We start from the raw sequence: 23,429 nt of genomic DNA on the forward strand, positions 1-23,429 counted from the left end.
GGAATCGAACCTGGGACCTTTCAGTCCGCAGGCTGACGCTCTATCCACTGAGCCAAACCGGTTAGGGCAAGATAGGTACTTATTTATTGCCATTTTAATTCTGTATGCCTAGGTTTCTCTCTCTATTTCTTTTTCTCATCACAACAGTCCCTTTAGTATTTCCTGCAGTGCTGGTTTAGTGGGAATAAACCCCTTTAACTTTTTTTTTTTGTGTGTCTGGGAAACTCTTTATTTCACCATCTATTTTGAATGATAGCCTTGATGGATATAGTAATCTTGGTTTCAGATCCTTGCTTTTCATTACCTTGAATACTTCATGTCATTTCCTTCTGGCCTGTAGAGTTTCTGATGAGAAATTAGGTGTCAGCCTTATGGGAGCTCCTTTGTAGGTAACAGTTTCCTTTTATCTTGCTGCCTTTAAGATTCTCTCTTTGTCTTTAATTTTTGGCATTTTAAATATGTGTCTATGAGAAATTGGTGTCAGCCTTATGGGAGCTCCTTTGTAGGTAACAGTTTCCTTTTATCTTGCTGCCTTTAAGATTCTCTCTTTGTCTTTAATTTTTGGCATTTTAAATATGTGTCTGGGTGTGGGCCTGTTCAGATTCTTCTTGCTTGGGACACTCTGTATATCCTGAACTTGTGTGATTTTTTCCTTCACCAGGTTAGGGAAGTTTTCTGCATAATTTCTTCAAACATGTTCTTTATCCCTTGCTTACTTTCTTCTCCTTCTGGCACACCTATTATGAAAATATTGTTACATTTCATGTGTCCCACTGCTCCCTTAAGCTGCCTTCCTGTTTTATTTATTGTTTTTTTTTCTTTTTGATTATCTGATTTAGTGGGGTTTTTTTACCCTGTCTTCTAATTCACTGATCAGATCCTTGGCTGTCCCTAGTCTGATGTGTATTCCTTCCAATGTGTTCTTTATTAGTGCTATGTCATTCTTCATAGTTACTATATCTTTTCTCATGTTGTTGAGCATCTTTGCCATCATTATACTGAACTCTATGTCTGATAAATTTCTTATCTCCATTTCATGTAGCTCTTCTTCTGGAGAATTCTCTTTTTCTTTCATTTGGGGCCTTTTTTTTTGTCTCCCTATTTTGGCTGCGTGTTTGTGTTTGTGTCTGTGTATTAGGTAGATCTGCTATGTCTCCCAACCTCTAGCACAGGACAATATTAAACACTGTTTGTGACTGACCCTGAGTACCCTGTTTGGAGCTGTCAGCAATCTACAGCTTCTGGCTTCCTCTGCTGGGGCTGGGTATCTTTGGAAAGGACCAAGATGTGCACCAGGATTTGCTTTTCCTAGCTAGGTATTAAATCAGGCAAAGACTCAAGGCCTTCAGAGACCTGCCTCTGTCTACAGTCCCATTTCCACTCAGACTTGATTAGCCTCAGGCTATCGACCACAGGGGATAGTGAAGTACTGCCTGAATGAGAGAATAGGGAAAAAATATCCAGTTCCTCAAATAACCTATTTAAAAATTTTTGTTTTAAGCAATGTTCTGGAAAGATGGCATTTTCCTGATACCTGAATGATATGTGGTAGTAATTTATAATGATTATGCTCTTTCATAATCATTACTTTGAATAAGTATTTTAAATCATTAGACTTTCTGGAATTAAGGGTTGCATTTTCTAAAGGAAGTTATTGTGTTCCCTAGGTAATACCATACACAGAGGGCTGGGTAATTCCAAAAATGGCCACAGCAACATTTTTCTTCAAATTATAGATCAGAGAAATAGGTCTAAACTGATGTTTTGAAACTTTCATTATGGGTTTTGAAAGCTTTTCCTTTATGGCTACAAATTACATATATTAAGTCAGTAGATTCTAACCATTTTTAGTATGATGATCCCTTTCAATGTCAAAAAGCAATGGATCCTTATATAACAGTTTTCTAAAAGAACAATTTCTCCTTGATTGAGAGATTATATAGGCAAAAACAGTATAAATTCTGTCTTTTCAATGAATCTATATCTTATTAATCAAAAAATGTACATTATGTAAAATATAGTATCAAATGTGTATAATAACATAACTTAGTCTTCAGACAATGCCTAATGCTCCTGTAGATTTCCACTCCCTTGTAATAACATAATCCCTCATTTGGTGAGGCCCTTATAATAACCCAACTAACAGTGACGATCATCCCGCAGATTGGGATCTGCTGCTTTTAATGTTAAACTTGCTTTCTTCTGACATTGCTACCAATAATCTACGTTGTTAACCAGCAATGGTTATGTTTTTGCTTTTATTTTTTTTAAATATATTTTATTGATTTTTTACAGAGAAGAAGGGAGAGGGATAAAGAGTTAGAAATATCGATGAGAGAGAAACATGGATCAGCTGCCTCCTGCACACCCCCTACTGGGGATGTGCCCGCAACCAAGGTACATGCCCTTGACCGGAATCGAACCTGGGACCTTTCAGTCCACAGGCCGACACTCTATCCACTGAGCCAAACCGGTTATGACTTTTTTTGCTATTTGAAGATTTGTATAAGTATTTCATTAACTAGGATGAAGAACGGAAGCTAAACTTGTTTTAGTAGTCCTTTCATTCCACAATGCTTCATTTATTTACTGTATCTCCAATTACTTATTTTCACTACTCATATTTTACCACTAAATAAATTGGTGTGTTCAATTTATTTCTAGCTATGTTTAGTGACTTTAGAATGTGCCTGTGCCTAGTAGTCATCTTTTGAATCTCAATCTCTCTCTATTTCTCTGCGTGTGTCTTCTTTAAACACACTAATGTGTTGATTATCCATTTGAATTTGAATCAGAGCAGGCTGACCTGGATTGATTGAAATGGAGCCACCAGTCCCAGCAAAGTTCCTATAAGCAAGTCCATCTGAATCTCCTACCTAAACAGGGTTCCCTAGGCATGACAGTGATGGTCATTGTTTGTTACCTACATGTACTCTTAAAGTGATAATTTTGCTATAATAAAAATATCCAAACATTTCTGAAATTACAGATTTATATACCAGAAAAAAACATACAAAATACTTAAACCTATTTATATCCCTCCTTAGGCTAAAGAAATTTAAGATTTCTCAGTATGGGTGGACCTGGAGATTATTAGTATTATGCTGAGTGAAATAAGCCAGTCAGAGAAAGACAAGAACCGTATGATTTCACTTATATGTGGAATATAATGAACAAAGTAAACCAAGAAGTAAAATAAAAATAAGCTCATAGATACAGAGAACAGTCTGACAGCTGTCTGAGGGGAGAGAAAGGTGAAGAGATTAAGCAAAACATAACAAACAAAAAAACTCATAGACACAGATAACAGGTGGGAGGAAGTAGGAAAGGGTATGGGGGGGCGGTAAATGGTGATGGAAGGAGACTTGATTTTGAGTAGTGAACACATAATACAATATACAGATGATATATTACAGAATTGTACATCTGAAACATATAATTTTATTAACCAATGTCACCCCAATAAATTCAATTTTAAAAAATAAATTTAAGTACCTATTACATTTTCTTGTGGAATTTTGTGTCAAAGTGTCAAGTCGAGATATTCTGAGCATAATAAATTTGAACATAACCATAGTTTGTTTTGTTGTAAATAGGGTAATTCTAACATGCTTAATAACTCAATGAAGAACCAAATGTTAAATTCTAGCAAGATCATGTGATTGCATCATGAATCCTCCTGTGGCGTGATGGATAGTATCTTTACATGATCTTTTGTGTTATTAGCAATGTGCTGCCTGTGACCACTGGGAGGAGTTAGCTCGCTTGGTTGAACTCTTCAGACCACACATGGACACTTGGTTCACTTCTGTGTTCCTCACCTTAACCAAGATCTGGAAAACTAGAATTAATTCAGAAATGGGAAGAACTAAAAAGCCTTACCAAATGAGGGCTGATCAAAGGTTCTGAGGTTATATTTAATATGTAGTTACTAATATATAGATAGATAGATAGATAGATAGATAGATAGATAGATATAAAACACATGGAGATAACATAACTATTATTAAATATTTGAATGGTTACTATATTTTGAACTTATTCCTTATAGATTTTCTGGGTAGAAATAATCCCAAGCAGTAAAATTGCTGTTCTTGGTGGAGAATTTCTAACAAATGGAATGGATTGCACTAAGAGAGATATAGATTCCCCATGAATAGTACATTCAGGCCCAGGCTAGATGAGCAGGAGATGAGCTGTGGTAAGAGGATAACAAGGATCCCATCGGGGTGTGGACTAGGTATCTATGAAGCCCTTTTCAAACAGGAGAATCTCCAAAATCTAATAGGAATGCGTATTTAGCACAAATTATGATTTCACAGTGTTCAGAGTACACACTTTTAAATTGCTGTCTGAGAACATATTTTACCATGTCTCATTCTACTCCTGAAACCGGTCTGATTCCTTAAGAACCATACATTCAAAATTGTGCTTGATTCAGATGAGGCAGAATATGGAGGACACCAGAGATTGGACCACAATACAGATTTCTTTTCTGAAGCTTTCCAACATAATGGGCTTCCCCATTCTCTCTTGGTAAGTAAGGTTTTTAAGATATCTTCATTGCATTCAAATTTAATCCTTTATTTTAAAAGTGATGTTTATGTCCAAAGAGATAAATTTTCAACAAGTAAGCAACATGCAAAAATTTGGTGGTGGGGCGAGTGGGAAAGGATAACTGTGCTCAAAAACCAAATGCAATGTGTGGTCCTCGACTGGATTGGGTTTTGGAAAACATGGGAAGGGACATTTGGTGGACAATTGCGAAAGCTTGAATTTGATAGGATTGAAAATTATTTCTCAAAAAATAAGAGAAAGGCATTTTAAAATGTTTTCTTTTTTTTAAAATATATTTTATTGATTTTTTACAGAGAGGAAGGGAGAGGGATAGAGAGTTAGAAACATCGATGAGAGAGAAACATGAATCAGCTGCCTCCTGCACACTCCCCACTGGGGATGTGCCTGCAACCAAGGCACATGCCCTTGACCGGAATCGAACCTGGGACCCTTGAGTCCGCAGGCTGACGCTTTATCCACTGAGCCAAACCAGTTAGGGCGAAAAATCTTTTCTATTATGAACATTTCTATTTTTAATGCTACAGTTTACTTTCTGTCTGTTCTTGCTTTCTCTATAATATTAACCAGATTTCTACATTTTTGACTGTCTAATGAAGTTTAATTTAAAACAGCTTAAAAGAATCAAGAAAAATATATTTTTTTTCTTTCATGCCGTCAGTCAGAGACTGAATTCATTCCATTTATAAAATTATCTGGTTTCTTCATATTATGGAGGAAAGCATTCAATTATGTAACTAATTTTCACTTTGTGTTATTAACATAAATAAAAGAATATTGCTTCAAACTACTAGGTTTAAGTTCTTTCTAAAATGTATAATTTAGAAACTTTCCAGATCTGAAAGAATTCTACATTATTGCCAGATAATAAGCTCAACTCCACATGCACCTGGTCTATATTTTTTCTTTTCCTGACGAGTCATATTCCTGCTTCTCTCTCTCACCATCTTCCTCCCCCCTCTTCCATTTCTTTGTCTCAGATCTGCATTGTTTTCACCATAGGAGGTCTTGGATTAAGATTTGTTTTAGTTTCACGAGGCCAGGATATATCTAAAATGTATAGATAGCTTTATTATAGCTGTTAAATTCTTTCATTTTTCAAAGTTTAAGTCAAGCAGGAGAATCTGTGTGGGACCCTAACTTCCTCATTTTGCTACTATATTCCCTCCTCTTTTTTAATATACATTTTTATTGATTTCAAAGAGGAAGGGAGAGGGAGAGAGAGATAGAAACATCAATGATGAGAGAATCATCAATTGGCTGCCTCCTGCACACTCCCTCCTGGGGATCGAGCCTGCAACCTGGGCATGTGCCCTGACCGGGAATCCAACTGTGACCTGCTGGTTCATAGGTCAATGCTCAACCACTGAGCAACACCAACTGGACTAGTTCCACCTCTTAAAGTGGTGCCAGCACCTCACTTTGTAAACCACCACATTAAATACAAAATTGATGTTCCAAAGACAGTGGCATGAAATAAATGAAAAGGGCAAGATGAAGTCATTGAGTAAAAGCTCTGAAGAAAGTGCAATGGCCACAGGAGATGTAGGTGTTGCCTTAAGTATATGTGTGTGCATATGGGTGGTGGTGGTGATACTGATATGTCTTTAGATATAAATATAGGTACCTATGCATTTTTCAGGGGGAGGGCTATAGTTTGTCAGAACGTTCAATTTTGCTATGTAAACCAAGAGTGACAAAAACAGTTTCTGAAATGAGTAAGAAAACTATCTTTAAGCTCTGAAATAAACCAAGAGTTAGCGACCTCTGGCGGGTTGGGGAAGGTAATTCATCTTGTACAGAGGAATCACACAGAAGCAGCAACTGTTTGTGAGAAAGCTGAACTTGAACCAGATAAACTAGACAGAAAAGAGAAAGATTCAGACAGCAAAATTTTATGTAATGAAATTCTTTACTGAAAACACCAGAGAACCTAGGATCAAGCCCCCAGTCTGCCATTTACTGGCTATGAGAACTTGAATATTTTAACCTTCTTGTGCCTCAGTTTCCCTCATCTGTATAATGAGGATTAGTAAGAGTATTCTCCCTACAGCAAAAGATTCTTAGGAGGCATAAATTCATTAGCACTGCCAAGCTTTTTGGAAACTGCAAAATGCTATTGCACATGCATTTTAAAGTTGTTATTATCATGGCTATTCAGTCATTTTTAGGTATTTTAAGTATGTCAAGATAACTAGGTGCCTTGAAGACATGCAATTAAGAAGACCTCAGCTTTGTGGAAATTATTATCTTTAAGTGAGGGCTCACAGCCTTTGGGGGTGGGCACAGACTATCTTGGCATCCTTTCATTTTTGTAAGAGCAGAGATATGCTGTCATAATTAAAACAAGCCAACTAACTACTGGCAGGAACAGCCAGGAGATTCCTTTTCAAGCACTAATTGCATTGATCTTGCAAGTATGAAATGTGCAGTTCTAAATTGGCAGGTGGGATGGAGAATACACATGTCTCAATAACAGGTGGAGAGATACAGCATGGCAAGCACCTGAGAAACAGAATGGAGAGAATTTATCCACTGCAGGTAACAGGATTGTGATCCATCCCACGGGTCTGAAAGGTGAAGATGAGCTGTGTCTTCCCTGCAGAAGTGGCGCCTTATTCTCAGAGATGGCAGGTGCTTCAGGAAATTACTCATTTAAATGTCTTTAGGCTCCAGAGGAAGTGATCACTAGTTTCAATGTGAGAATACAGGACCACAAATAGACCAGAACATCCAATAAAACAGGTTTCTTCTCGCCAGACTTTTCCTTCGAAGAGCCAGAGGAAAGAACGGCATTAAAAACCATGCCTCTTATAAGAATGCCTCCTTATAATGGAACTGATTCGTGTGTGCTGGGATCAAGTCAAGTTTCTTGCCCACGACCAGAGTGCTATAGGTTTCATTTCATCACCAGGTCACTTCTGCCTCCCATGTGCCTAGAATAACTGGAAAGAGGGACAAAAGTATAACATCCCTTCATGAAGGTTCTGTCCATCATAACTAGTACACAGTATTGGCTAAAGCTTAATTTATAAGCTCAATAATCCAAGGGATCTGCTGAATAAGTATCAAATCTGTTTTCAAAGATAGCAACCAAAAGGCAGGAAGGAATCTTAAAATCGCCAGACCCGCTGCAGCAGCGCGCGCCAGCCAGCTCCCTCTGCGCATGCTCCCTCAGTGGACACAGAGCAGAGGCGTGCAGGTGTGCTGCTGCTGAAGCGCGTTTGTTAAGTCAGAGAATCTCACAGATGCCAAGAGGCAATAGGGCAGAACTTCTCCATTCTGCTTTACTGGCCATTATGGGAAATTCCATTTTAGCATAATCATTTCTTTATATTTTGGTTCCTGATACAGGAACTGATACATCACTGCACTGGAGCCAGGGGGCGGGGGTGGGGGTAAGGGGGGGAGGATGCTTTCTTTCTCTTCTCTGGTGCATAAATTCAAATTTCATGACACAAATGGAAGAACAGATATTATTGAACCTGAAGTGAAATGAATTAGATCCCTTTACAGTAACTCAAACAGCATCAATGGTGAAAAGTGAATAAAGCAACAGTTTTAGCATTTATTACTTTCCCAGGTAGGCTCCTTATCGTTAAGAAGCAGATCTGTGTACAGTAGTCCTCTCTTAATCACAGGCATGCATTCCAAGACCCTAGTGGATGCCTGAAGCCACAGATAGTACCAAACACTCTATGCTATGTTTTCTCCTACACGTACATATTTATGATAAACTAAGAGAGTAACAATAATATATACTAGAGGCCTGTTGCACGAAGAGATTCGTGCAATAGGCCTTCCCTTCCCTTGGCTGCTGGCACTGGTTTGCCTCTGGCACCTGGGACCCAGGCCTTCACTCTGGCCGGGCTCCAGCCGGAGCTGGCCCCGGAGCCGGAGCCGTCAGGCTTTGCTCCTCCTCTTGGAGCCTACCTATGCAAATTAACCACCATCTTTGTTGGGTTAATTTCCGGTCAAGGCGGGTGCCAGTGGGGCCCCAATTGCCCCGCCAGTCACCACACAGATCAGCCCTGATTACTGGCCAGGCCTACGGACCCTACCCATGCATGAATTTCATGCACCGGGCCTCTAGTACTGTAATAAAAGTTACGTGAATGTGGTCTCTCTCAAAATATCTTATTGTACTGTACTCATCTTTTTGTTTAAAGGAAGCACTTCACTGCTTCTCACTGGCCTCTCCTAATTGCCAACATTGCTACTCTTGCACCTAAGGGCATTATTAAGTAAAATAAAGGGTACTTGAACACTAGCACTGTGATACTGCCACAGTCATGTGATAACCAAGACAGCTAAGTGACTAATGGGCAGGAAGTATATACCGCATACAGCCTGCAGATGCTGACAAAGGGATAATTCACATCCAAGGGAAATGGAGAACGATGGTGGGAGATTTCATCGCGCTACTCAGAATGGTGTATAATTTAAAATTTTTGATTGTTTATTTCTGGAATTTTTCATTTAATACTCTTGGACCACGGTTGACTGCTGGTAATTGAAATTGCAGAAAGCAAAGCCATGGATAAGGGAGACTACTGTATTCCTATTCTAAATTTGAGGGTTCAGAAGTAGACTTTTGGTTTAAATATGGGGGTTGGCATAGATACATCATTTTTATTGTCCTTCAGCTGTAAGAATTGAAACTACAACTTAGCAGTTGGGCAATGTCTTTTACTCTGTCCAAAATTATGAAAATGTTTAGTTTTTTCAGACAAAAAATATCAAACTTCTTAGAGTTTACTCTGTTTAATATTTCTAACCTAGAAAAGATACTATATATTTCTATATAGAAATAGTTATTATAGGACTTTTCTGATAATCTTAGTACAAAATATGAATTAGAATATTTTTTCTTAGAGCATATGTTATGAACTAAAGCGTGCTCATGAAAATTAAAATTATTTTTTGTTACTCATATTGTTCAAAATATTTTGAAATGTTTTGTATATAACAAATATACATGGATCTAATGAACTTTTCATTGAATAATGTTCTCACCCTTCTATTATGTGCTATTGGTAAATTGAACAATTTCTAAGAAAATTTGTAAATTAGCCTTTAAATTATTTTTTACTTAAAATTATTTTTAAATATTCTGTTTTCAAAAATTCACACCTTTTTATGTAATTAACTAGAGTCCTGGTGCATAAAATTTGTGTACTCAGGGAGGGGGTTCCTCAGCCTGGATTGTGAGAGGTTGGCCAGCCAGAGAGGGACTGCGGGAGGGCTCCAGGGCGTGTCCTGTCCATCTCACTCAGTCCCAATCGGCCGGACACCAGCAGCAAGCTAACCTACCAGTTGAGTCCATCTAACTCAGTCCCTATCAGTCGGACACCAGCAGCAAGTTAACCTACCAGTTGGAGCGTCTACCCCCTGGTGGTTAGTGCACGTCATAGCAACTGGTCGACCGGTTGACTGTCTGCCCCCTAGTGGTCAGTGCACATCATAGCAAGCGGTTGAGCAGCCTTAGCATATCATTAGCATATTACGCTTTGATTGGTTGAGTGGAAGACTGGATGATTGTACACTTAGCATATTAGGCTTTTATTGATAGGATTTTTGCAATTTAATTATGATTCTAGATGAAGATACTACTTTTCCTGGATGCCATAGTACAGTATATTATTATGTTATCAGTTGTTGTTTTTTAACATATTTTTTATTGATTTCAGAGAGGATGGAAGAGGGAGAGAGAGAGAAAAACATCAACGATGAGAGAAAATCATTGACTGACTGCCTCCTGCACACTGCACACTGAGTATCAAGCCCACAATCCGGGCATATGCCCTGACTGGAATCAAACCATGACCTCCTTGTTCATAGGTCGATGCTCAACCACTGAGCCAAGCCGGCCCGGCGATCAGTTATTTTTTTAACCATATTAATGGTTGGTATAGTGATTAAGTCAGTAAGGTAGTCAAAAATCACTGGGTAGATTAGTATGCACTGTGACTCTAATTAACGAATTGGATTATACTGTGGCATTCTGGTTTCTTGTGAAGAGTGGATTATATATAAATATAGCTGGAAAAAATGAAATTCATGGCCATTCATAATATGATCCTAGCTACAAAGTGTTCAGGGCTTCATGGCTAATAAATGGGCATAGTAAATTTGTTTATTAGCATATATCTTCTGTTACATGCATACTAGATGGTTTTCATATACATGTCTTAAATATAAATAGTTTATATTTAAATATACTTAAACATTTATGTTAAATATTAAAGTGTGTTCATATTTTTTCTATTGCTGTATGAATCAAAACCATTTTGGAATTAAAATTATAAAATGAAAGCTATAGTGCCAGTACTTAGCACTAAATTATAGAACCCCCAAATTGTGCATGTCTGTAGTTGTCTCATCATAAGGATTAGCTCTGATTACCTTAAATCCTTTGGTGTAATTGGTAGTCATTTCCTAACCACTAAGAAAGCTGATTTATATACTTGGAACCCTAATAAAGAAACCTCAGCCCTGGCTGGTTTGGCTCAGTAGATAGAGTGTTGGCCTGCGGACTGAGGGGTCCCAGGTTCGATTCCGGTCAAGGACATGTACCTTGGTTGCGGGCACATCCTCGGGATGGGGTGTGCAGGAGGCAGCTGATCGATGTTTCTCTCTCATTGATGTTTCTGACTCTCTGTCCTTCTCCCTCTCTGTAAAAAATCAATAAAATATATTTTTTAAAAAAAGAAACCTCAAAATTTCATATTTAGTCAGAGTTTAAAAAAATCACTCCCTTAGGGGAATTCTTTCCTGTTGCCTATCTTTAAAGGCTTGCAGTGGTTCTCAACCTTCCTAATGCTGTGACCCTTTAATACAGTTCCTCATGTTGTGGTGACCCCCAACCATAAAATTATTTTCGTTGCTACTTCATAACTGTAATAATGCTACTATGAATGGTAATGTAAATATCTGATATGCTATATGTGTTTTCCGATGGTCGCGACCCACAGGTTGAGAACTGCTGCTCTAAGACCTTTGATAATATATCTGGTAATTAACCCTACAGTGAAAAAATGCCGTAATTACACAGTATTCCAGTTAATATTATACAATTATTAACTGAGGGTTTTGGAGCAGATAGTTTTAAGAGGTCTGTCATGTGACTGGAATGGGCATCATAAAGCTTCTTCCATAAAATGACGGGCATCATTTAGTGAGAGTTCTTAGAGCATTATTGGAAAACTCAATGCTCATATTGCAAACATTGAACTTTTTATGTCATCCCTCTGTTTTACTTTTAAATTTGGGCCAGCTAAATACCAAAAGATCACAGGCTAAGATTGTTTCTAAATGATCAGTTTATAGTTATTATTTAATATTATTAAAGAAATCAATATGAGGTTATGACTCAAACAGATACCAAAACTGAATAGGATCCACATAGGAGGTTGACATGACCTGTCAGTGATCTGCCTTCATACATTGCTTGACCACACACTGAGTAGGGACCTGTCAATATTGGTCCTGGGCCTGACTTGGGTGTTTCACTGCATCTTTCTCAGGAGACTTGCACTTATCAGAATCTTTTGTCTGCATGTGGGACCATATAATATCAGTGAAATGTTTCTAATGTTAAGGGAACTGAAATTCTGATACTATTGAGAAATGTAGATTGGTCTTCAGTTTTAGAATACTCCTAACAAAGCAATTCAGAACCATGCTGATTATAACCTGCTATCCCACTAATTAGTTATATCTAATTACTCTGATTCCCCAAACTAAACATAGAATAAGAGTAAGGACATGGCAACCTCCTTTGAAAGGGCAGAACACTATCTTTTGATTGAGGCCTGTTTTGATAAGACTTAAGAGAGAATTGGTTGAATTTGACTATTGTTTTCTTTTATTTCTCCTCAGTTGCTTTATTCTGTGTTGCTTTAATCTATAGCTTGATTATGGACATATGCCATTCTTTGGACTGGATCTGTCTGGATCATTGGTAGTAGTCTTCCTTTGCTTATGGGTACCTCCAGCTTCCTTTTGTCACAAAGAGAAAATAGTGAATGGGAGGGATTGCATCAGTAATTAAATTGTGATGAGGTTTAAAAGCTATATGACCTTAAAAATAATGTGTAAATTTTAGGTAAACAAATTGTGGCTTTGAAATACATGGTTTCTCCTCAATTAATGACTGCAGGGCTATAATATTTATCTTAGAAGCGCTGGATTGCAAATCAGACTGTGAGACATTGAGTTACCCAATGACTGTATTTATGATGTTTTTCTCAGATGATGATGATCATTTCCTAAATCATGTTATTTTTCATTGAATATGAGAAAAACTATTCCCTAATTCAGTGATGGCGAACCTTTTGAGCTCGGCGTGTCAGCATTTTGAAAAACCCTAACTTAACTCTGGTGCCGTGTCACATATAGAAATTTTTTGATATTTGCAACCATAGTAAAACAAAGACTTATATTTTTGATATTTATTTTATATATTTAAATGCCATTTAACAAAGAAAAATCAACCAAAAAAATGAGTTCGCGTGTCACCTCTGACAAGCGTGTCATAGGTTCGCCATCACTGCCTTAGACAGTGGACTAAATTCACATTTTAAGTTTCTCAAAATGCCATCATTTTAAAGTTGCTTTCATCAAAACTAAACAACTATATTGGTTTATTTGATTTTTTAAAAGAGTTGTAAGAGCCCTGGCCGGTTTGGCCTACAGACTCAGGGGTCCCAGATTCGATTCCGGTCAAGGGCATGTACCTTGGTTGCGGGCACATACCCAGTGGGGAGTGTGCAGGAGGCAGCTGATCGATGTTTCTCTCTCATCGATGTTTCTAAATCTCTATCCCTCTCCCTTCCTCTCTGTAAAAAATCAATAAAATGTATTAAAAAAAAGAGTTGTAAGAGTTCTTTATCATGGAAACCGTAAGGGAAAACATTGTGTTCGTTTGCAGAATTGAGATGCATAAGACTACAGTTCCCATATTGATTTCACAATCATTTATCCTTTTATTCATTATTTCTTCTTTCATCCAATAATTTTTGGCAACTACTAAGAGAAGTATGAAGACATATGGTCTCTGCCCTCATAAAGCTCAGAGTCTTGTGGGGGAGAATTGATCATAAACTTGAAAAAAGTTACAAATTGTGTTAAGAAATAAAAAATGGTGCTGCGATGGAAAATGAAATGGAAAAACTGTCATATCTGGTGTTATCAAGAAACACCTCTCGGGGAGCTGGGATATTTCAGGATTCTGGAGATCAGGAAGTAGCAAGGTACAGGGTGTTGTGAGCACAGGGCACAGCATGGCAGAGGCCCAGAGGAAGGGCAGGGTGGGGAGTTTCAGGAACTGAGAGGCCCTGTGGCTGGAAGGGGAGAGAGACAAGTGGTGCTGAGCCGTGACGAGGGATGTGCGCATACAAAAAGGAGCTGTGTCCGGACTCTGCAGGCATGGAGAGGACGGGTATTCTTTTTTCAGTGCAGTAGCAAGCTTTTTGATTGTCTTAAATTGGTGAGGGCCTAAAATACCCTTAGGGTCCCTTATATTGCTTTTAAGTTTTTGTTCTTAAAATGATAGGAGAAAATGAAAACAAGATGATAAACAGTGTGTTGTATATTACTTTTATTCACCTGAATAGACCTGTAGGGTAGCCTTCCTTTTCCACCTCATGGTGCTGGAACAGCAATGAGTGCCATTTATATCTCTGTCTGGGGAATATTGGGTTTTGTACAGCGTATGGAGCCCTCTAGTGGCGATTGCTTTAAATCTAGAATCTAGACAGTGTGACAGAACGGTTGGAAAGGTGGCATTGAGTCTCCTCAGAGGCTGCAACATTGTACGGGTAACTCTAACTTTAAGCATCTGTGAGAGAGCATCATACCTCTTAACTTAATGACATAACATTCAGTATTTCTTTCAATTGCACTGACATGCTTGTGTTGACCTAGGTGTACATTCCAAGCCGAGTGGCCCTCATCCTTCAGAATGTGGATCTGCCCAACTGAAGAGCCCGGATTTCAGCTCCGCCAGGGAAAGATGTGTGTTTTGTTTTCCTGTTCTCGTTGTCACATAGTTTATAATGTAGAAGCTCTTCAAAATGTAGTGCCTAGCCAAAACGTCAGATGTCAGAAATTAAAAAATAGGTTTATGCAAATGAATGTCAAACTTTTCTTGAAGAAGTAGAGGGGAAATTTCAGGCATTTTAGACTATATTTTCTAGATATCTAAGCAGCTAGAATTCTTAAATGAAGTATTATATATAATGTCTTAAAACAACATTACTTTCCTGGTCAGTTATTTGATGTTTTTAAATTCTGATTTGAATCATGTGTCATGTATGATTATTTCTGGTGGATGATCCAGTATTTTCTTAAGATGGATATTAGGAGGCTTTACTTGTTCTGTTATCTCTTGGTCTAACTTAAGAGGTACCGAGATTATCACTATGTTTTTTTCAAACTACCTTTAGAAATAATGTAATAAATATGTAGCCATACTATAAAGTTAAGATGTATTATAGGTAATATAAAAGTCATTAATATGAGCTAATCCATGCTTCATTTTCATAAGTGCTTTCAGTTTTGTGATCTCTTGTTCACTTAGTATCTTGGTAGGTGCTGATATTCAGGCTTTCTGAAGGTTGTAACATTTCAGAAAATGTCTTTTACTTTCAACAAATAAAAATAATTGCAAGATTGCCTTTTCTAATGTTTATTTTGCTGTACTAGTGTGGGGTTGATTTAGAACAAATATTAAAATGCCTATCTCACTTCTGATACCTTCCCCACGAATATGCACGTGAATGATAGACTAGGCCTAGGGTTAATAATATTGTTTCATTAGGTACTATTTTGTAACTTGAATCATATTAACCAACTGAGATATCTAAGCTACTCTCCAGCTGTAAACCTGTGCACTGAATTAACTATCTCGACTCAGTGGGATATTCAGTCATGAAATTACCCCTCAGTATGAAACAGTAGGCCACAGATTCAAAATCATTGATGGGTAATTCATTCATAACTAAGAAATTATAGTGTACTTATCAGACATACAGTGTCTATTACTTTTTTAAAGATCTAATTTTTTCCTTTTCCATTAGTACTGACTGCTTCTCTTTTTGTTTTTAGTCTGATATTTGTGGCTAGTAAGGAGCACTTAGCAGTCTTTCTATTATAAACTGGGTCAGTAATAGAAGAGATTGGCAAAAGGAGCTCAGAGCTAAGCCTATATGTTAACCATCTTCCTCATAACTTTTTTCAATAAAGCCTTGAATATGGGTCTGAAACGTGTTATTTGCTTCAATGTGAAAGTAGAGTAATCATTTGATTTCCTGAAAGAATCGGCAGTGCAAGCTGATGCTGCTACGTGCTAGGACTTCACTAATGTCGCAGCACTGCCATGCTGGGCACTGTACCTGCTACTGATAACACAACCAGGATTATTTGTGTTCTAGTTTATAATTTCTCATGTATTAAGAGAGATGCTCTATTATGGCTCTTTAAAAGTGACAAGATATTACTTCATGCCTAAACCTGTTTTCTTCCCCTGGTGACTTCTGTGGTGAAGTCAAAAGGACCAGAATAATTATGTGCTGTATTTCCATGATATCTATTGACCTTACTAATATGTTATTCAAATCTCACAGTCTATGGTTCCAAGTTACCAATGTAATGAACATTAGTTGCCTTTGTCAAGTGCCCTCCTCCAGCAACCCCTCCCCCGAAGAACAATCAATGGATATTGCTAGGTAGGAATTATAAAAATACATGCAAACAAATAAAATATTAAGAATCCAAAATGGAATGAAGTTGTGTGTGTTTTCTTATCTATCATAGCAGACAGCTTTTACAGAACGTGTCAATGTTGTAGTATATTTCACTTTAGGTCTTCCTTGTTTAATCAGTAACATTCTCATCATCATATGTGAGAAGTTCTTTCTTTTTATTGGTTAAACATTTTCAATAATTGCAATAGAGAAATGCAAAATTTTATAATAATGTTTCTTTTCTCTGATGTACTTATTATCATAAAAAGTGAGAGTGATCTATCTTTGGCGAGTCTTTCAAAATAAGTATTTTTAATTTTTTATGTTCTAGAAAACACAGATGACTACAGACTTCTTTTCATCATGTTCTAATATTATCAAGCGAGTGCTAGTAAATATTATCCAAAGTAGAATTACCCTTAATGCTACTGAGGCTTAGTGTTTTAGTTTGATAGTAGTTTACTCAGAAAATACCATGATTTTTAATAGTCAAATAGCAAATTGTAAACATTTTTTCTAGAATCCTTTCCACTTTATAACACTTGAACTCTGAGGGTCGATTCCTTTCATATTTTCTTTGCTGTACATTTGATGCTTCTCACTTTGCCCTGTTCCTGGCTGCCATATTCATCTCTTACATAAAGTGAGGGATTTAGCCACCATGTTTCTCAAGTTCAAAAAATAACCAGTGACAATAAATTGATGTTTCTGATGGCAACTAAAAGAATCCAGGTATTTTCTCCTCTGTCTGGAGCCCTCCCCTTAGCAATACCAAGTGAACATTTGTCACCCATCAGGGCTCTATACAGGAGGTTGTCTGAATAAGGAACCTATTCTTCAAATAATACAGAGGAGTGAACAGACAGACCTAGTGAAAGCGATAAAGAGTTTTGTGTTGTGTTCCACTTGTAGCTTCAGGGCAAGTATCTTTTCACTGTCTGGGGTCCTGCAGCCATTGAACTTGGTGATGAAAGCAACATAAATTGGTTTCCTGTTGCCCTTCTTGTTTAGAAGGAGCCAGAGCCGATATGCCCAATAGAAAACAGAGCAGTGAAGTGGCTTTTGGGCGGGACTTGCATGTCTCAGGCTCTTTGTTTTTGCCTTTTTTGCATCATGTCCTAAACGGGGATTCTTTAGAATCGTGGGTTTCATTACTCTCTATATTTCTTGTATGGAGATATGCGCTGAGCTATGAACTCTGCTAGGTAGAATATTTTGATGAAAGAAAATAAAAATCTAAGGCATAGCAATTTCATGTCCTTTATTCAGTAGAGTTCATTTATCATTCACAATGTGTTAGAATGGAAATGTAGATAAATTTTCCCACTAAAGCCGGCCTTCAGGGGGGAAGAAATCAAATGAACTCCCTACTTATTTTTCTGCTCTATTATCTTATTAATGGTGATTTGTAGAGAATTGCAGAGAAACATTTAAACTTTAGGGCAGAATTTCTTAATTGGTAGTGTGCGAAAATGAAGATACAGTAGCTCTAAGTGTTTTTGTCTCTAATTTAAAACATTACATCTGGATTTTAACTCTTGGCAAAAAGTATGCAAAGAATGTAATGTTTACTTACATGAAAAAATGTAGTTTGTGATAGGTATGTTTATGCTAAAAGGCATGCCATTCGGAGGTGATCTGGCCCATGTGTGCTGTGTAGACCACTTCCCCTCGAAGCCTGCACTGTGTTCCAATAGAACAGTGTAATGTAAGGGGCAGAAAACCTCATTCAAGTTACAGCTCTTTACTCCCGGTGCCTCAATTTAGAAAGCACCCAGTTGACTTTTAGTTCTCATCCAGGGTTATAAGACAGCTAAAGGAAAAGGAAAAAGGAGAAAGTCATTGTTGTAGGTTTGATAAAGGCTATTATTCGATCAACATCTACATGGATGGTGAGTCACTGTGTGGAGAGAGCTCCCAAATCTGTTGTCAGGAACCCAGGGCCCCACCGCCTGTCTGGCCTTCAGTGCTCCACACTGAGTGACCTGCCCTCTCCCAGGCAGGGGTGTGTGAGCTGCCGTCCAGCGGAGGGGGCTCTGCATTTCCTCCAGCACTCCAGATGACTACATCATCAGTGCTCTCTTTTGCTCATTTTGGCTTTTTCTCTGAGTTCACTGGGATGTCACAGTGAATTCCATTCCCCTGCAATCAGTGTCAGCTACCCTCACACTTGCACTATAACTCAGGTTTGTGGATGGATGTTAACGACCTCTTGGTGTAACTAATAGGGTAATATCAACCGAATATGAAGTGAAATGGCCACAGACACCCTCCTGTGAGGTGCATCATCCAGGCGTTGAGGGTCTGTTTCTTACCCTTTCCCCTTCCGCTCTCAGCCCAGTATGCACTGCAGCAGAAGGAATAAATGGCAGAGGAAACGAGAATGCAAAGCACAGCTCAGGGGTTAGAAACAGTTTGGCCCATTTTTTGTTTTTTTGGGGGGGGATTAAAAGTCTATAATCAGAAAAACACATTTTCATTAAGTAATGTTTGCATAGCTAAATATTAATTTCTTAAAGAAGGGAGAGAGGTCAACCATTGGCATGCATTCTCCACAGTTGTCTAGTGCAGTTGTCCTCTACTCACGGGTTCCACATGCACACATACAGAGTTCCCACTAAGGGACCGGAGCATCCTGGTTTTGCTATCCACAGGGGGCTCTGGAACCAATCCCACAGTGATACCCAGGGATGACAGTACCCACACTAAGAAGTCCATGTAGCTAAATTACTTTGCTACATGAGGATATAAATTAAATGAGGTGTGTTCCCATTGTGCACACTTATGTAAGGTAATAGAGGAAAGAGAAATCTGTGGCTGAATGATTAAGTCCATTCAACAGGCATGTATTTATAGCATACATAGGGGTATGTGAATACACACAGACATCCTATATAATAAAAGGCTAATATGCAAATTGTCCCCTCAGGAGTTCAGTGGGGAGACCAGGAGTTCGATCGCTCACTATGACATACGCTGACCATCAGGGGGTGGCACAGAACATGGCAGGCGACCAGCGGTGGCAGTGGTGGGGTGCTGAGGGAGCAAGGGAAGGAGAAGGTGTGGAGGCTGGAAATGGGGAACCTGATCACTGGCCCGACCTAGGGACCCTACCTGTGCAAGAATTTCATGCAACGGATCTCTAGTACATATATAATCTGTGAGTAAAATGAAAACCCACAAAGCTTACTAATTTCAACATTTATCTTGAACTAATGAATCACTTGATCTCTGTTTGATACCCATACTCTATTTTAGATATTTTTCTGACTGTATTATGAGCACCCAAATCTAAATAAGCAATTTTACTTGTATTTAACTGAGTTTTACAAATTTTGGAAGAAATGCAGTATATGTTTCAATTCCTTTAGAACATTTCTCACCTCAAATTATTTGGCTGTTAGTGTTTTATATTTTAACTTTAGAAAATGAAGAGGAAGGAAATGAAATACCTTTATTACTTCTTTATTTATGTTCACGAGGGATTTTTTAACTGAGTTTGTAGTGTCACTTTCTATTCACTCCAGTAATATAAATGATGAAAAACACTGCATGTAATTTCATTTCACAAATGCCTCTAGCCATGTTGTCAACTATTGATTAAAACCAATCATGATATAGAGGTCCCCCCGCCTCCACATACACACAGAGTCACTGTCTCCTTTATTCTTATGATAAGTGGGCATCACTCACTATATAGAAACAGCAGTAGAATGCCTAACTTTTAACTTAGCAGAAGTGTGTGTGTGTGTGTGTGTGTGTGTGTGTGTGTGTGTGTGCAGGGGTTAGGGATATACACGGGGAGCCTGCACAAATAGTGCCTGAATGAATAGGAGCATGCCAGAGGAACACACAAGCCAACCCGAGGCACCCATTGGCTAACACTGAATCTGAGTAACAAAATAAGTATTACTTGGGTGTATTGTATAACATATACAGTAGCCATGAGTTCATTCTGACATAAATAAATGATTGGGTATAAAATCAATGGGGAGAAGAGGCAAGTCTGCACAGGAGAATGCTAAATAATTTTTGTAGGTACTCCCTTCAAGGAGGCACATTTTTATTCTCCCTACTCCCAACTCCCTCCCTTATGTGTGGAATGTATGTTCTGAGTATCTTCTAAAGAGCGGAGTAAGGAAGGAGGAAAATAAACTGCAGTGGAAAACCACTTCAGCCTGGTGATCCCAGTCAGCATCAGCAGTAAGTCATGCTGATAGCATGTCCTCTGGATAATGAGAATGGCCGAAATGCAATTCCCAACCACAAGAAAAACATCTTAGAAACCCACAGATTTAGGGAATATAAGAGAGATTACTCTATATAATAAAAGCATAATATGCAAATCAACCGAACGGCCAAACAGCAGAACGACCATCAAAATGACCATCCAGACAACCATCCGGGACCATGCTATGACACCCACTGGCACCAGGCCAGCCAAGGTTGGTGCAATGCAATTAGTTGGGGGCCCAGCCATTGCCCCATGATCGCCCCACAGAGGGAGGCCCAGGCCACCAACAGGTGGGCTGTGGCGGGTGGGCAGGGCCTTCCTCTGTGAGGAAAGCCCATGTCCGGGCGCCGGAGGAAAGCCAGTGCCAGCAGCCAGGGGAAGGAAAGCCTTTTCTTGCATGATTTTCATGCATCGGCCCTCTAGTATAATATAGCAGCAAATTATACATGTAAGATGCTGTATGTGTTTATAGGTATGTATAAGATTTTTTGTGTGTATATCTCTTGATATAATAATATACAAGGCATATATAAATAGATTTATTTTGAGTCATTGGCTTTCATAATTATGGGGACTGGCAAGCCCAAAATCTGTAGAGCAGTCTAGCAAAATTGAAACTCTGGCAAGAGTTGATACTGCAGTCTTGAGGTAGAATTTCTTTGTCCCAGAAAAGTCTCAGTTATGGTGGTATGTTAACCACCATATCTACAAACTACCTTCACAGCAGCACCTAGATTCGTGTGGGGCTAAAAGACTGGTGAAGAAAGCCAGACAGGACAAGTCATAGACCAGAGTTGGCTAAAGAGGCCTGATGACTAAAATGTAGTACAGTATCCAAGATGGATTCTGGAACAGAAAACAAAAACATGAGGGAAGAACTAGTGAAATCCAAACAAGATGTAGAGTTTAGCTATATTTTAATTGTGTAAAAGAAGTCTGATGCTGGAACAGACAGTTCCCTTTTACGGAGGAAATGTTACAGCAAATCCCATCCTGTGTTTCAGGAAGACAAACCAAAACTGAAAGAGACTGAGCTGAGGAGCCCAAGAGCCGGGTGGCAGTTTCTCAAGTGACAGAAATAGTCATGACCAGTCACCCTTCACCATTCTCTTCCCTGGCCAACGAAGCAAAGGTCTAAGATCATGACCACATGGAAGTAAATGTCTAAGACTCATGTCTTATTGGTCTGCATTGAGTTACTGTCTCCAAAATGATATACTTATTATTGGAGTGGTGGCCTTCAAGTAAGCAACTAAAACATTCTAAAGCCAAGACTCAGGATTTTGGGTAAAACTTCTACATTTAACTTACTAATAATCCTATAGACAAAATATTTCATTCAGATACCTTGGCATATATTTTCCAACCATTTACCTTGGAGCAGCATCTCATGTTAAGAAATAAGATGCTTGTGAATGTTCTCTAAAAAGTAGGAGCTTGATTGCAATCAGGCTAGAAGAAGTTAGGCTGAAATTACAAGTAATCCCTAAAATCTTAGTAACTGGGCAAAACAAAAGTGTATTTTTCATTCACATCACATTTCAGTGCAGAACAGGTGTCCCTTCTCCATCTCACAGCTACAGTGTCTGGAATAGGTGACCTCAAAGTCACCATGGAAGAAGAGAAACCTGGAGAATTGTAAGAATAGTCCAGGCATAGAAGTGCTTTGGATTCCTTCTGCCCCACCTTACTAATCAGAATCCACTCACATTGTCCTGACCTAATTGTGAGGGACTATGGGTATTTTTGTGTCCAGGAAGAGGAAACACTGCAATAAAAACATAATGTAACATCTGTCATAATTGTCAACTAAGTGTAGGAAATCCTGCACACCTAATTCCCCCTTACAGACTCACAATTCAAATTAAATATTAGAGACCCCGAGAATTCCTATAATAAGGGAACTTGTCTAATATTGTTTAACTCTATGTTTCCACAAGGAATATTGCTAAACATCTTGGGAAAAAACATTATATTTGCTTAATCATATTTTAGATAGGGAAACTTGAAGCTACATAACTTTCCTTCTTTTATACTTCCATGACTGATAAATTCCCTTACAAATTGTGTGTGTGTTTGTGTGTGTGTGTGTGTAGTTTACTTTCCTTCAAGGCCATCTTAATGAAATTATTTTTATTTCCATTAAAGTAATTTCTTGATCTCATAATTTTACCATCAGTGGGCAATCTTATTTCCCTAGATTCAGAATTCTCCTGATAGATATATAACTGGCTCCCCAAACACTGACCTCAATGAGTTTCCCAAGTTATGAGAAATCTGAGAACCAAATCAATGACCAACTTCTAGAAAGAGAGTTATAAGAGTTCATGGTGTGCATTCCATTTAATTATCTTATTCCTAGATTGAACTAATATTCTGCTCCCCTAATTTTCTTCTGCTCTAATTATTGTTATCCATACATTTAAATTTTATTTTATATTGCTTATTACAGTATATATCTGCAAGCCATCTAAATATTATTTTGGAGTAAGGCAGTAGATAGATGATAGATAGTTAGATCATAGATTAGATAAATAGATAGGTAGATGATAGGGAGATAGGTGTAATTTTGTTTTAACTATGGCACTGTTGCTATGGCACATTCTGTAGATATGCATTTCTGTATTTTGTTACTAGTTGCTGAGGAACCACTTAGAGCTAATGAGAAGCACAGGAGCTTCCCTTGATATTTCATTAGTCTAAAACCTGGCTTTTCTAGATTCATATGTACTTCTGCCCAATCTTATGACAGTAGGAAGTTAAAACTCAGTATAATATGTGAAACATTTAAAAATAGATGTGAAAAAATGATGAATTTTCCTTGTCTGACAAAAACAATAAATTCTTACATGTACTTTATCAAACCTGTGTTC

General features: G+C 38.1%; 1 protein-coding gene across 1 annotated transcript in view; it reads left to right on the plus strand.

Annotated features, from left to right (window-relative positions):
- Window positions 1-16,355, plus strand: part of GBE1 (glucan (1,4-alpha-), branching enzyme 1) — a 289,368-nt gene extending 273,013 nt beyond the window's left edge. The window contains exons 15-16 of the mRNA XM_014536264.1: window positions 4,419-4,536; window positions 14,503-16,355. Of these exons, the coding sequence (XP_014391750.1) occupies window positions 4,419-4,536; window positions 14,503-14,559 (175 nt within the window). The 3' untranslated portion in view covers window positions 14,560-16,355. The remainder of the gene's footprint in view (window positions 1-4,418; window positions 4,537-14,502) is intronic.
- The last annotated feature ends 7,074 nt before the right edge of the window (window positions 16,356-23,429 follow it).

Source organism: Myotis brandtii, unplaced genomic scaffold (assembly GCF_000412655.1).
Source record: "Myotis brandtii unplaced genomic scaffold, ASM41265v1 scaffold159, whole genome shotgun sequence".
NCBI classification, from domain to species: Eukaryota; Metazoa; Chordata; class Mammalia; order Chiroptera; family Vespertilionidae; genus Myotis; species Myotis brandtii.